The sequence below is a fragment of the Artibeus jamaicensis genome, unplaced genomic scaffold (genome assembly GCF_021234435.1).
Source record: "Artibeus jamaicensis isolate MK-2021 breed Jamaican fruit bat unplaced genomic scaffold, CSHL_Jam_final contig_384, whole genome shotgun sequence".
Taxonomy (NCBI): Eukaryota; Metazoa; Chordata; class Mammalia; order Chiroptera; family Phyllostomidae; genus Artibeus; species Artibeus jamaicensis.
In genome coordinates, this window is record NW_026521810.1 from 13,908,057 (window position 1) to 13,923,659 (window position 15,603).

Here is a 15,603-nt window from a genome sequence, read left to right on the forward strand (position 1 = left end):
GTATTGTTTTTTCATTACTTAAATGTTTAGCCATCCATGTCCTGACATACATTTAAATGATCTTTTTGGCTCATTTCCAACATAGGATTCTTTCTGAGTTTCCTTTTTTCGGGACTGGAAGAGGTTGGCATGGAGTCTAGATTCAATCCCACTTTGTTCTTTCTGGATTTCTTGGTGGTGCCACCTTCAAGGTAATGCCCTTTAATTGCGTTTACTTCACCTGAGAAAGGTATATTGAGTAATTAAATAATGATGTCTGGGAGAGATGAAGGACAAAGGGCACTGAGAGGTAGAGCAGGCAGTTCTGCTTCCAGGTTGCGGGTGGTGGGAGTATTTTCCTCTCATTTGTCCTGAACGCGATGGGAATGTTGGCTGTCTTGAGTATGGTGGGGTTTGGGTTGCTTATAGTAAGGAAGGGGGAGAGGCCGAAAAACATGACCCATTTCCCACACTGTACAGCCACCAATGCCGTGTGTCCCCTGCAGGTATCGCCCTGTCAATCGCCTGGGGGACCAGATGTTTACCAATGGCCAGACGGTGAACTTGCAGGCTGTCATGAAGGATGTGGTTCTGATCCGAAAGCTTCTGGCGTTAATGGCCCAAGAACAGGAGCTGCCATGTGAGGTGGGAGCACCTGCAGCAGATGAGGTAGGTCAGGGCTGTCGTGGAGCTGATGCCATTAACATACACGTTTAGTTCTAACTCCCCGCAGTAGGTGCAGCGTGCTGCGTGTGGGCCATCATTTGGGGGAAACGCGGGTAATGTCAGGGGAAAGCATGGTCTGAGCACTGAGGTCTAGGTTTATACCAGTGACCCTGGATGCGTTGCTTTAGTTTTGTGGGCTCATCTCTGCTATTATATGGGTGTGGTTTGTCTTGAGATTTTACATGTAGGCTCTTCTGGACCACCTGCCTTTGGCAACTCTAGAAAGAAGAGTTCGCTTCCCTTGGGCTCTAAGAATATTCCTCCTGGGTTACAGTATTAGATTCTGAGTCACCCAGCTCTGTTTTTGGCTCATTAAAATCTCCAGCATTGGGATTAGGAAGGCAGTTTTGTAGATTCTAGGAATTTCCCAGAGTAGGAGGACTGTTAGGTTTGGGGCCTCAGCTTCCTCCTCAGTAAATAGTGGAGCTGAACTTAGTTTTCCCACTTCAGCAAACATTTCTGGACCCCCTTCAGCATATCAGGTCTTCAGTGGGTATAAAGAAGGCTTACTGAGGACACTGGGGTCTTTCCAGCTCTCAGATGCTCACTCTCTGGAGGCAAATAGGAAGGGTTTTCTCAGACTTGAGTGGATGGGCTCTCACTCTCCTTTCTAGCTGCAGAAAGAGTCCTGCTGTGAACTAGGCCCATCACCAGGTGGCGCCACTGTTTGTCTTGGACACTCACACTGGGTTACCCAGCCTTTCTGCTTGGGGCTTTCTTTGGTTTTGCTTAAGTTTTCTGATCTGCAGCATAGATGTGGTTTTAAAAGTCCTCAGTATAGGAAATCTGACATCCTCAGGCTCTAGTCTCTGAAGAAATAAAAGTGTCCTCTCTAATTCCTAAGGTCCTTGTTACCTGAAGTCACTGTGCCCTCTTTCCATCTGATTAATAAGAAATGCTTATAACTGTTCCCCAACTTTTTTCCGACATTCCATCCCCATGGCAGTCCTCTCACTCGCGTGAGTGGGCGAGGCACTGAGGATACCCACTAAGACAGTCTCTCGTTCCATACGTAATCACGTGGTCCTGAGTCAGGAAATGCCATGGCAGTGAGTTAGGTTGACAGAGGCCCTGTTCATCACACAGGCGACCATCTGTCCCTGTGTCTGACGGAGCAGACAATATATCAGCCCTCCCTATAACTAAGGATGACCCTCTATTCCTCAACTGAGGTCACACCTGCTTCATCAGTAATGGGTTCCGACATTCTCATTTACTGGATCTTCCCCCACGTGTCCTCTTCCCACCTCCAACGCACTGACAGTGCGTTTTCTGTCATCTGACCCACACACCGAGGGACATGGGACCATCTGTCTGTCTCCTGTGTCATACCCAGCCAGATGGGGCCAGTCAGTAGCTGTAGAGTGTCAGTAGGTGGTGCTCTAAAGCAGCTTTACGCCTCAGGGCCTATCTCTTGGGCAGGTAGAGGGTGACAGGAAGGAGGCAGAGCCAGGGACAGAAAAAGGTTGGTTAAATATTCCAGTGAAACGTGCAGATCAGTCAGCCACTCTGCTTATCCCAGTTGCAGACCCACATCCTAATCGATGACATATAAAATCATATGGCAAACTTTTTTCCCTCTAAGAAACTTTCCACCTGCATTTTTGTGAGTGCTTTGGATCTGGGTTTTCTAAGACCATAAATAAAGCTAAAACTCCTTATGAGCCTCTGTTACCTTCAGGATAACAGAGTTTCATCAAAACAGCCTGGATGTGGGAAGAATTTCTAAGGGTGTCTTAAAAATTAGATGTTAAGGGACTTCAGCCACTGCTGCAAGCACTTTGGTGAAACAAGCTCCCATGTTGGAGAAGCACGTGGCAAATAATTGAAGGTGGTCCCTGCCCAACAGCCACCTAGGAACTGAGGCTGGCAGCCTGGCAGCCGAGAAACTGAATTCTTCCAACAGCCATGTCAGGGCAGAGTTAGGTCCTTCCCCAGTGAACCTTCAGGTGAGAACCTGACACTGGCTGACTGCATCGCAGCCTGGGAAACACTTGGAAGCAGAGAGCCAGGGAAGCTGTGCCCAGATTCCTGACACACAGAAACCGGGAGGTAAATGTGTGTTGGTGCAAAAGAGAAGAAAGAAGGCGGCTTATCAATTTGAATTCATTTTACTACTAGAAAGAGGCGGGCTGGGAGATACGCATAGAGGCTGGTGTTCTGTTGATGCACGTTGACTCTGGAATAAGAAAGAGGAAACCAGACCTGGCTTTTTTTGAGGTTTTTCCCATCACGCCTGTTTTCTTGGTTGCCTTCCCAGGAAAAAGACTCTTCAGTTGCCGTGGACCGATCCTTCCTGAGTTTGCTTCCAGGCCAGTCCCTCACAGACAAACTGTACAACATCTGGATTCGCCTGCAGAGCCACGTCAACATTGTGTTTGACAGCGAGATGGACAAATTAATGGTGGAGAAGTACCCCGGCATTAGACAGGTGAGCAGTATGTTGGACCCCCATGGCTAGCTGAAGGGGTTAAATAATAAACATTCGTACTGAAACAAGGATAATAAAAGCACTTGATTTTTTTAATGCTTTATTTGGGTTTTCCTTCCCCCCATAAAGATCCTAGAGAAGAAGGAGGGCTTATTCCGAAAGCACATGATGGGAAAGCGAGTAGACTACGCAGCCCGCTCCGTCATCTGCCCCGACATGTACATCAACACCAACGAAATTGGAATCCCCATGGTGCGTGCGGAGGGGTATCGTTTGCTCCTGTTGGGCAGTAGATGGGAGTGTCGAGGAGGGCTGCAGAGAAGTGTGTGACAGACTGTGGTGGCTTGGGTGGGGACAGCATCTCTGTCTTCCTGGTTAAGGCGTTTGGCAGGGATGTGAGGCTGTGTGATGGCATTGCTCTCCCTCCTTACCAGGTGTGCAGACACCTTCCACCTCCGAGCAAAATCCACTTCCTAGGCCGCCAGGGCACCGACTACCGAGTGTTCCATGTCCCTGCTTGCATGTCTCCTTGTTTCCGCCTAGTCTTTACACCTTCCTAGACAGTTTCTACATGACAGCCAGAGGGAAAGAGGGATTTCCATCCCAGGTACTCGCCTGGTGTCGTGAGTCAGTTGTCAGGGAGAGGAAGGAAAGCGAGCTGCCGGAGGGGAAGTGCTTGTGTCTTCCTTCCTCTCAGTTCCTCTGGGTAAGCAATTCGCCCCAACCACCCATTAGCGTTTCCTTGGGGATTCAGCTTCGTTTTTTCACTTCCCCACCAATTCCAGCTGTGGTGCTTCTTAGCAGCAGCCCTTTAATTGGCTTCCTCCTTAATTGTCCCTGAGGTCAGTGGTATGAAGATGGTTTAATTCCCTCCGTGGAGTCTCATTTCCTTATGTACTGCCTCCTCTGCTGCTCTGGGGTGGGGGAGGGGGTGCTGGGAATGAGCAGAGCTCAGCTCTTCTGATGGCCGCCTTGTGCCCACTGCCTTCTCTCTCTTAGGCAAGGGCATGACAAACAAGGGGAGAGGAGTCAGAGAATACTCAGTCCATGCCCACCACCTCCTGGGAGCCATAGGTCTTTGCATCCAGAAGCTGGGGCAAGTGGCAGGGAGTAGCATTGCGAAGCCAGTGATGATATTCACGAATCTGATGCCCTGAGAAGAGAGGCCTGTGACCTGTGTGTTGCTTTTTCTGGACAGAGGGCAGGTGGTGCCCTGGTTGGCTTTGGCCTCATGCTCCCTCAAGTGTCCTTGGCTTTGGGAGAGACTGTTAGTGCTGCCTCCTCTTTCCAACTTCAGAGGTGCTGGGCCTCTCTTCTTGGATTGGATCTGGGTTCATTTGGTAATGGCTTGTCCCCTGAAGGGGACTCTGAGGTTACCCCTCGGCCCACCTCCAACCTGCCCAGGTGTCAGGGCCATGGTAGCCAGGGCTGTTGCTCACTAGGTGGCCATGAGGAGCAGAGCCTGTGAAACTGCCCCCGGTCCTTCATGGTACATCCTTCCCCATAGAGCCCTGTGGAGAGGTGTCATGGTAGCAAAGGAGGTAAAATACGTTTGGGAGTAAGCTCAAAACTCAGCAGTGAACCATGTAGAATGGAGTGTCCCCCAGGAAGCTTACACTCCAGTGGTGGAGGCACATAAATGAATACGCAGGAACACAAACACTCGGGTAGTGGTCAGTGCATCGGCAAAAGTAGAACAGGTACAGGGAAGGGAGCGCAGGGCGATGTGGCAGGAAGGCCCCTCTCAAAGTGCTGCTGGAGCAGAGCACTGGACAAAATTCAACAAGATCCTTTACATAGGACTTTTTGGACTCTGATATATTTATATACATTTGGAAGCATCAAAGAGTTTATAGTATTCAGTAGCTTGGAAACTTAACCAGGGAATCTGTTTTTGGAGTGGGATGTTGCAGGCCTAGTGTTCAGTGGGGCGCTGCATTTTCTTCTGTCTCAGGAGGCCGAGTCGGTTTCAGGTAGCACCTTGACTGTGCTGGCTGATGCCACGTCTGGACTGAGGGCAAGGGCCGCGATCAGTTAGACGTCTGCTGGAGTGAGGGGGTACTTGAGGGCAGGCATATGCCGCCTCTCTCAGGCTGGTGTCCCATTCTGTGTTCCCTTTGGGGCCCATGAACTTACTGTCAGATGAGGAAATGATGAAGTTTTAGGATGGGTTAAAAAAATTCCAATGCGTAAACTGCAGTACACAGGTCATTCTCTTCAGACGGACTGCTGAAAAAGGAGGCCCAGTCTCTGTTCCCTTAAGGCCTCGAATGTGGAAGAATGGCTCAGTGGGGAAGGCAGGCAGCATGGTGCTTTCCTCCCTAAGGACCTTTTTGGCTAAGACAGAACCTCCATGTCTTTGGGGAAAAGTCAGAGAGCTTATTGAGTCAGATTTTGGTTCCATGAACCTTTTTCTGCCCACCCGGAATTTTTATGTCCACTCCTTGCTTTCAGGTGTTTGCCACAAAACTGACCTACCCTCAGCCAGTTACCCCCTGGAACGTGCAGGAGCTGAGGCAGGCGGTCATCAACGGCCCCAACGTGCACCCGGGAGCCTCCATGGTCATCAACGAGGATGGCAGTCGCACAGCCTTGAGCGCTGTGGACCTCAGCCAGCGGGAAGCCGTGGCCAAACAGCTCCTGACTCCAGCCACGGGGGCACCTAAGCCCCAGGGGACAAAAATTGTGAGTAGTGGGCAGATTTAATCAATGACTGCTGGCCATAGGCTGTGGCTCCTGAGTGCTGTGGTGGGAATGCTGTGTGAGCAGTTTCTGCTTCCTCAGGATAAAGCTTCTAACACACGTGGGTGTTCCTCAGGGGCTTCATGGTGCTCTCTTTATCTCCCCAGCTGGGGCCAGAGTTCCTGGGGCCTCAACACCATCATTAAAGCTTCATTTGCCTGTCTCCTGCCACGCAGCACAGTGCTGGGCACACGTCTGGGGCTCGCGGAAGGCTCTTCGGTGGTAATTCAGTTGTGGTCCTGGGGCTGGAGAATTGGCCGTCCTTGACCAGGGCTGTGCAGAGGTGGTCTCTCAGACCAGCAGCAGCAGCATTCCTAGAGCTCATGAGAAATACACATGTACCCTCCTCCTCCCCTCCCAGCTGCTGCATTAGATGCTCTGGGAATGGGCCCTGGGGGTTCATGCCTTAACAGCTCTCTGGAAGGTTCTTGTGCCTGCCGAAGTCTGAGAATTGCCCCAAAGGAAGAAAGTACTCTGTTCCGTGATGACCGACAGGTTTCACCTGCTGCTTCACTTTCAGGCAGTGGCTGGTGCTCACCTGCACTGCTGAGGGATCTGTGCAGGTCCCGTGTTAAGGGATCCTGAGCCTTATCCGGGCTCCACTGGCAAGAGTAGGTGACTGATTAGAAATGTCAGCTGAGAGCGTGAAATCAGCGAGTGACAGTGTTTGTGTCTTTGTCAGATAATAATCATTCTACCAGAAGGCAGTAACAAATGACCCCTTAACCAGGCGGTCATGGCAGAAGTTATTGGGAGTTAAATAGATTTAATTTGGGTTTACTTTCTGATTTGTGGCCCAGAGGACTGACTTACTGGGTTTTCTTCACCTGTCTGCACATTTGTGAGGTCTTCCCTCGCCCTCTAACTTGGCTAGACCCGGTGGCTGGTGGGTCTTTAGCATCGCTGCTACCTCAGCTGTGATGCACTTTGGAGGAGAAGCGGAGGAAAAGGAAGCATCTTGGCCTTGTTGAGGAACCACTGGTTTCCACCGCAGCCTGTGGTCTTGCTTCCTCTCCGCTTGCAGCGCTCCCGAGGTCGAGCAGACACGTCATGTGGTTGGCAGGGACACGTGCAGAAGCAGGACAGCTCACCTACTTTTTCTGTACTACTGTACTCAAATTTATGTTTAGGCTCACAGGTTATCCTGCCTCCCTTAAGTGTCCAGTGCTGCTAGGAGCTGTGTGAGAACTGCAAGAGAAGTTAAGGTGTACGTCTTTTAACTTAGAGTAACCTCAAGTTGAAACAGTGAAACAGTCTCAGTAGGAAATTTTGAGAGAAAAATTGAGAGAGGAAAGCACAGTGGGGTCCAGCAGTCCTGTGTGAGGGCCCCTACCTGCTGCGCACTGCACTTTGACAGTCACCGTGGACAAGATCCTGCCTCCTTGGAGTTACAGTGTCACCACCAGGGAATGAGTCTATAAATGTGTTACCCACCGTGGAGTGCTCTGGCAGACACATGAGGGAATAGCTACGCAGGTCCGCGACTTTACGTGTGTGTCCATGAGAAGAAAGGAGTCTGAGGGCAGTGTTGCAGGGCAGCTGGCAGGGAGGCTTTGGAGACATCCGGAGGTGGGGGAGCCAAGCATGAAAGCAGGGGAGGTCCCAGAGTGGGAACAGGGGACTTGAGGTGGCTAGGGTGTCGGGGAAGTAGAAGGGAGGACAGGTGAGAAGGCAGCTGTGGTTTACAGAACAGGGGAACGGGAGGGCCCTGGAGGAAGGTGCCCCGTCTGGGCCCATCTGAGTCAAAATGACGGTGGAAAATCTAAGGGCCCATCTTCTGTAAAAGGTAGAAAGGTGGAACTTAGACCGGGGGCCACGGAGTTACAAAAGGAAATTATCAGAACGTTTGACTCTGACCAGGAAGTATCGTGGGGAGAGAACACAGGGTGGATGGGAAGCTGAGCCCCGGGACGTGGAGGGAGAAGAGCCAGCACGGCAGCTGCAGGCTCGCTTGTCTGCTGTCCGTGTCTGTCCTCCCAGGTAGGGCCGAGGCGTTCTTCCCGGTCGGGACCAGCCCCTGGCTGCCTTCTGTCTCCCAGGGGCACTGATGAGATATCTGTGGAGTTCAATACGAATCTTAAGAAGAGTGAGGACAGAGAGAGAAGATGCAGCAGTGACAGTCACCCGTAACCCAGGAGAGCTGTCTGAACACAGGGAAGGAGCCAGGCTTCAGAGCCACTCAGGGCAATAGTTTAGTCAGGGCCTTCGACCGAAAAAGTAGCAGGGTGTGGGGGGTTGTGACATTATTGGGGTGCGAGGATGAGGCAGCCACACAAGAGAACTTCTTGTGGTCAGTTATGTCCACAGGGTCAGAGGTGACCAGGATGGGAGCTCAGGGAGGCCTCACTGCCACGAGTTGGTCTGTTCTTGGGAAGTGACCAAAATGACTGCCGAACAGCAGTAAAGTTGTGTGAGGGGAGCCCCGTTGCTTGTCTTCCTCCTGAAGCTCAGACCCGTGCACACCGTCTCCGCTTCCTCCTCCAGCCTCACCCCTGCTTGCCCTCCACACTCCAGCCGTCCCCTTCGATGCAGGGCTCTTTCCCCCTTCTGGCCTTGTGGTGGTTGTCCCCTGCTGGGACCTTTGCCCTCCTACACTCCCTGGCTAACTCCTGCTAACCCTTCAGGTTTCAGCAAGGTCCTCATTCTAGGTCAGGGTTCCACAAACTTTTCCAGCAAAGGACCAGGTAGTAAGTACTTTAGGCGTTGGGAACCATATAGTCTCCACTGCAACAGCTCAAACCTATTGTAGCCTGAAAGCCGCCACAAGCAGTACGTAAACAAATGGGCAGGACTGTGTTCTCAGAAAAACTATTTACACAAACAAGAGGCTTGCCTTCTGGCTGCAGTTTGCCCGTCCCAAAATTGAGTTCCTAAATCCTGTGAGGGTAAAGGCAAGGTGTTCTGCTCCCCACTCAGGACACCCCCATGGATGGGTGGGTCCAGGTTGAGGTTCAGGAGGCTCCGAGGTCTGAGGGACCACATCATACCTGATGATATGACCCAGGAGCAAAAGCAGGAAGGGACTTTATGAAAGAAAAGTAGCCCTGGCTGGTGTGGCTCAGTGAATTGAGCACGGGCCTGGGAACCAAGCAACCATGGTTTGATTCCCAGTCAGGGCACATGCCTGGGTTGCAGGCCAGTTCCCAGCAGGGGACACACAAGAGGCAACCATACATTGATATTTCTCTCCCTCTCTCCTTCCCTTCCCCTCTAAAGATAAATAAAGTTAAAAAAAAAAAAAAAGAAAAGTGGTTTTTACATCAGAACCTGGGGACTCAGGATGACATCTCAATAATGTTATATATGGTGCATACACATTTCATCAAATACACGGGTGTTTACCATCTATTTGTAGTTTGTAAAGACTCTGGTTAGTGACGTGGTGTGTAGGACGGGAGCCGGCTAAAGGGCTGGGTGCAGTGTCAGGTCCAGGTGAGGATGGGAAGGGTTAAGACAGAGGGAAAGGATGACTGAAAGGCCTGGTTCCTGGGAGGTGTGAGGTCTCTGCTCCTTCCTGTGGGCCTTGTAAATGGAAGAGGAAGTGGCCGGCATGGCTGAGTCGAATTCCTTGGCCCAGCAGTCTGCCAGAAGCTGATTTTGGCTCTGGTTCCGCCTCTGAAAACTCTGACCCGGGCACTGGGGCACACTAATTTTCACTGCAGTATTTATTTAGAGACAAGAGAAAGGAAGGGCCTCAGGTTTGGGTTGGCGAGGGGAACACCCCGTGCTCCAGGGCTTCTGTTTGGATTGGCCCCTGCCTGCAAGTCTGGCCTGTGCGCCTTCCCAGCTGTGGGGTTGGCTTATACTGGAGGAGGTGTTGGATTTGTGAGACTTGGAGCTGGGGCCCAGCCAGGGGTGCAGGGCCTGGGCCACGAGACTGGCTGTTTCTCCTGTGAGAGCCTAAAGAAATAAGTCAGCCCGGGCTCCGTGACACGCTCAGGGCAGGTGGTCATGGGAATCCTCCGAATCCGGGTTTCCCTGGAAACAGCTGTGGGGACAGGGAGGCAGAGGTTTGGATTCCTCGGGGAGCAGAGAGACTGACCGACAGGTGCTTTCTGGGCCTGCCTTTTCGAATGTGAGGGCTTTGCTCTCTGCTCGCCTGAGCAGGATGAAACTTCCAGCCCAGATGAGTAGGAATCGGGGGAGGGAGGCTGAGAGCATCTTTTAGTAACCTCTAGCCTCTCTCTTTCTTTTCAGATGCAGCTTCATAAATGTGGACAATATAAGAATACACTAGCCTTGTATTATTTTTGTTCCCCCAGTGTGTTATCTGCTGGGGCCTTTTTTTTTTTTCTTTACAAATGGGAAGGGAGGGAGAAAGGGAGAGAGACATAGATGTGCGAGAGAAACATTGACCAGATGCCTCTCGCGCACCCCCACCTGGGGACCTGGCCCTCGACCCAGCCTTGTGTCCTGACTGGGAATTGAACTATCCATCCTTTGGTTCTCAGGCCAGCACTCAATCCACTGAGTCACACCAGCCAGGGCTCTGCTGGGATTTAAAGGAGACTAGGGTTGGAAGAGGTCTCACTGAGTCTCCTGGATTCCCCTGGGCTGCTGAGAGGACATATAGTTGGCGTGCTAGTTGAGTTTATGCATTTGTTTTTTAAAGTAGTGTTTATAGTCATTAAGGAAGCCTGGTAGTTAAGATAACGTAAGATAAGGGCCAGTAAAAGGCTTAATGAGCCTAATATTAAAGTCAGCTTTATGGAGGGAGGTGTTCTGTTAGGAGACATGACCAATGACATAACAGTGAGGGAAAAAGCATGAATGGTGGTTATGTTTAAGGGGTAAAATTACTTGTGGTTTTTATTCTATTTAAATTTGTTCTTCTCCCACAATGAGCATATCACTTGGGCAGTGGTAGTTCTTGCCTTCTTTAAAATATTTGATCTTTCTAAAATACATACTCATTGTAACATGGACAACATTAAGATGTATAATAAAGGTGACAATAATAACGTGATAACTTGGCCCTTACCTTCCCCGTGTGCCCCTGCCCCCACAGAGACCACAGTCACAGCGTGGTGAGGACCCGAGCACCATTTTCCCTTGTGTATATAAACACATACAGAGTTGGGTTGGCTTTTTGAGGGGGGTTTAAATTGCCTCATTGTATCACTATAGATGGCACCTAGATTTATTTTGTTTTTTTGGTTTTTACTGGAATCCATTATTGCCAACACTCAAGGGCTAGTATAGATGTGGCTCAACCTTTTTCACCATTGCATAATATTCCATGGTGTATACCATGATTCTGAAAAGCCAAAAGGAAGTGGGTTTTAAATGTTATAGAATCTGTTATCAAATTGCTTTCCCAAAAGATTATGGCAATTTAAACTTTTTATTAATTTTTTGAGCATAATAAAATGTTTCCAGGGGGCTTGGAACTGGGAGTCAAGAATCCTGCATTCCACTCCCGGCCCTGCTGTATGAAGTTAGGCAAGGTATTTCTAAAATGTGGAATTTGTACTTCGAGTAACATTCTCATGTATGAATGTTTGGTGGTTGGGTAGATCCTAGAGGTCTGCCAAATCCTTTCAAGCCCACGAGTTTTATGATGCATGTAGATATGCTCTCTTCACATGTGTTCATTTCTTTCTTTAAATTAATTCTCTGAGGAATTTAAGACTCCTGAAAGCCTATGTGTCTCTGAAGAAGACAAGGGCCTGGAGCCTTGTCTGTTGCTCGTACCTCTGAGCCCAGAGCCTCAATGGGGCTATGCTGGACTAGTACCTATTGCACAAAGATTTTTAGAATTTTACTGCAGGCTAAAAAATTCCTCTTTTATTTAGTTGAATAAAGCCTGAGACAGAAGCCACACTCAACCAGGCCGAACTCAGCTCTTGGAATGGTAGTATTGATGTTGAAGTTGCCGCTGCTCACCCCTGTTCTGCACTCTGTTCCCAGGTGTGCCGGCATGTGAAGAACGGGGACATTCTCCTACTGAACCGGCAGCCCACTCTGCACAGGCCTTCCATCCAGGCACACCATGCCCGCATCCTGCCTGAAGAGAAAGTGCTACGGCTCCACTATGCCAATTGTAAGGCCTATAACGCCGACTTTGATGGAGATGAGATGAATGCTCATTTCCCCCAGAGTGAACTGGGCCGGGCCGAGGCCTATGTCCTGGCCTGCACAGATCAGCAATACCTTGTTCCCAAGGTAGGTCTGACCTTGAGGCCGGTCTACGGTCATCGCTGGCACAACTTGGCACTTTAGATCTGGGCCCTTTGTAGCTGCCAGGGTCAGTGGGCAGTTCTGGGGCAAAAGCACATGGAACACAGGGTCTTGGCTTCTTCCAGCTGGGGTTTTTGGTCCTCTAGTTGCCTAGAGCCAGGGAAAGGTTTCTGTTTTGCTGCCTCTTAAAAATAGAAATGATAAGGGTTGTCACCAAAAGCTGAGTTCAGTAGCTACATAATAGGTCTTGTCTTCCAGACTTATGTTTGGATTCTGCAGTTTATTACCCTTGGCAAGGATTAGCATCCCAACTGTGTTGGTCCCCATGGTTTTCAAATGACTTTGATCCTTTGAGTTCTGATATGCATGAATTTTAAGAGACAGCCTAACTCCAAGGCCCCAAATGAGATCCTCCTCCAGGCCATGAAATCATCTCCTCTTTGAATCCCTTCCTCGTCTCTGAGGTTGGTCCTCAGAGGCAGACCCATGTGGTCATGGCTGTCCAGAGGAACACACAGGAAGGTTGTAGCTTCCTTTCTCCTGGCCCCACCAGATGACCCCTTCCTATCACATATCAGGGGCCCGAGTCAGCGGGTTCATGGGGAGAATAGGGTGCAGAAAGAGCTGGTCCCTCTTTATGCCTCACCACTTACCCAAAGACCTGAGACCTTTTGAATCACAAGCCATTTTCATCAGAGCGATTGTGTAGTATCACAATACTACATCCTTCACTTGGGTCGTGGTGGAGTATGCAGGAGCTAGCAGTAATAACGATAATAGTATAGAACTGTGGCTACCATTTCCAAGCACTTTTCCAGTGCCAGCACTGCAGAACACTTTGGAGACTTCTCCTTTCACCCTCCCCACAGAGGGTGAAGTAGATGATGTTAGTGCCTACATCTGCACAGGAGGAAGTGGTGTGACTTGCCCCAGGACACAGCTGAGCAGCTGGAGGAAGGACAGGGCACTCCCACATCCTGTGGAGTTTTAGTCTTTTTCCCCTCTGTGGGCCCTGCCGCCGTCCGGCAGAAGAGATGGAGACCCTTGCACTAAGGGGTCACCAGAAGCTGCTCAGAGATGTCCTTCATAGATAGGTGCCCTCCTTCTGGGAACTTCTTTTTCCCATCAGTCATCTGCCTCCCTGGGAATCAGGCAGGTGGCTAGGGGCCTAGCATCCCAGCTTCTTTTCCCACCAGATATATCAACACAGTAGTTTTATAGTAGACCCAAATGTTTGAGTTTAACTTTATTTCCCTCTTCTGCCCACTCTAACCAGCTGTTGGTTATGGAAGGGCCTAAAAGTAGGAAGAAGGTGTTGGGGCCCACTCAGGTTACTTGGGAATTAGAAGAAATAATTTTACTAACTTTTACTACTAATTTTGCTAATAATTAGAAGAAATACTTGGGATAATTTTATTAACTTGAAGAGTAGCTCGTTTTTTCCTATAAATGATAACTGTCATAGCTGTAGTGGAGGTGGCAGAAAAAGCTCATCCATCCACTGAGCCCTCGAAGTTCATCAGGTACCGCGCGAAGCAATTTGCAAACATTCTCTTACTTAGTTTTCAACAGCCTTGTGAGGCAAGTGTGATTGTCACATAAGGAAACACGTGAGTAATGTGCCAACCAGCAGTGAGGCCAGGACTTGAACTCCAGTCCATGTGTTCAGCCCCTTTGATGGGCAAAGCTGGGGCTCAGGGAAGACACGTGGAAGGAAGAGGCTCCCAGGCTTGGGCTGGCCCTCTGACTCTAGGAGCGGTGTCACATTTTACCGCAGGCACACTACCAGAGAGCAGTTCCGTTTTTGCTGACAAAGTGAGCTCTGGACGTCAGCTGCATGGGCAGTTGGGGTGCTTTAAAATTCTCCAGCCAGTGAACTTGAATGTTCTGTACTTGATTTTGATTGACAAAGGTAGTATAGGGCTTCATTCTCACCTGCATGCTACACAGGGCAAGCCTGTTCAAATCCACATGTGCCTCATCACATGCTTTTTTATGGCCTGTGAGTTTTAGGTTGGAAGATAGGCACAAGGTAGATTAATAAGCTTATATCAGTAAATTAATTTCTTTTTTTAGGTTTATTTTTTAGTCACAGTTGACATACAATGCTATGTTAATTTCAGGCCTGCACCATGGTGGTTAGACATTATAGACCTTGTGAAGTGCTCACCCCAGTAAGTGTAGTACCCAGCTGACAGCACACATAGTATCACATCACTGACTGTATTCCCTGTGCTGTGCTTTACATTCCTTTGATTGTTTTTATAACTGGCAATTTTTACTTCTTAATTCTTCTCACCTTTTTTTACTCATCTCCTACCTCCTCCCTTCTGGTGATCATCAATTTGTTCTTTGTACCTGTGAGTTTATTTGTTTGTTCATTTGTTTTTTTATATTCCACAGCCAAGCAAAAACATACAGTATTTGTCTTTCTCTGTCTGACTGTCCTTTATGTTTATCCACAGTATTGCAAGTGGTAAGATTTCATTCCTTTTTATGGCCCAGTGATTTTATTGTATGTATATATTTATTTATTTGTCAAACTTTTTATTATATTTTTTCCATTACCTTTTAGTCCCCTTATATCCCCGCCCTCAGCAATCACCTCACTGTTGTCTATGTCCATGAGCCCTTTTTCCTTTTTGCTCATTCCCTCCAAGTATGATATTTATCTTTCTCTGACTGGCTTATTTCCCTTCGCATAATGTTCTCCAATCCATCCATACTGGTGTAAAGGGTAGGATTTTCTTCTGTTTTATGGCCAAGTAGTATTCCATTGTGTAAACATCCGTAGTTGTTTTATCCACTCACCTACTGATGGACACTTGGGTTGTTTCCATATTGTAATGACTGTAAATAAGGCTGCAATAAACATAGAGGTGCTTAATGTTCTTTTGAATTAGTGTTTTGGGTTCCTTTGGATATATTCCCAGAAGTGGGATTGCTGGGTTAAGAAGCAGATCCATTTTTTCATTTTTTTAGGTATCTTTGTACTGCTTTCCACAGTGGCTGTACCAGTCTGCATTCCCACCGGCAGTGCAAAAAGGTTCCCTTTATCCACATCCTTGCAGGCACTTGTTGATTTATTGATGATAGCCATCAGTAAACCAAGTACAATGCATCAAAAAGATCATCCACCATGATCAAGTGGTATTTACTCTGGGAATGCAAGGTTGGAACAACATTCTGACAAGTGTAAGATGAATCTCATGGTGGTTTTACTTTGCATTTCTATGATGACTGGTGATGTTGAACATCATTTTACATGTCTGTGGGCCATCTTATGTCCTCTTTGGAGAAGTGTCTATTCAGGTCCTTTACCCATTTTTTTAATTGTTTGTTAGGTTTTGGGGTTTTTTTGGTATTGAGTTTTGTAAGTTCTTTATTAATTTTGGAAATTAACCTCTTATCAGATGTATTGGCGAGTAAGTTCTCCCATTCTGTGGGTTGTCTTTTTATTTTGTTGTTGTTTTCCTTTGCTGTGCAAAAGTTTTTTAGTTTCATGTAGTCCCATTTTTTAATTTTTAATTTTGTTTCCCTCGCCT

General features: G+C 48.6%; 1 protein-coding gene across 1 annotated transcript in view; it reads left to right on the forward strand.

Annotated features, from left to right (window-relative positions):
• Positions 1-15,603, forward strand: part of POLR1A (RNA polymerase I subunit A) — an 80,156-nt gene that overhangs the window by 21,334 nt on the left and 43,219 nt on the right. The window contains exons 8-13 of the mRNA XM_053664517.1: positions 86-191; positions 486-648; positions 2,966-3,136; positions 3,266-3,388; positions 5,591-5,821; positions 11,789-12,043. Of these exons, the coding sequence (XP_053520492.1) occupies positions 86-191; positions 486-648; positions 2,966-3,136; positions 3,266-3,388; positions 5,591-5,821; positions 11,789-12,043 (1,049 nt within the window). The remainder of the gene's footprint in view (positions 1-85; positions 192-485; positions 649-2,965; positions 3,137-3,265; positions 3,389-5,590; positions 5,822-11,788; positions 12,044-15,603) is intronic.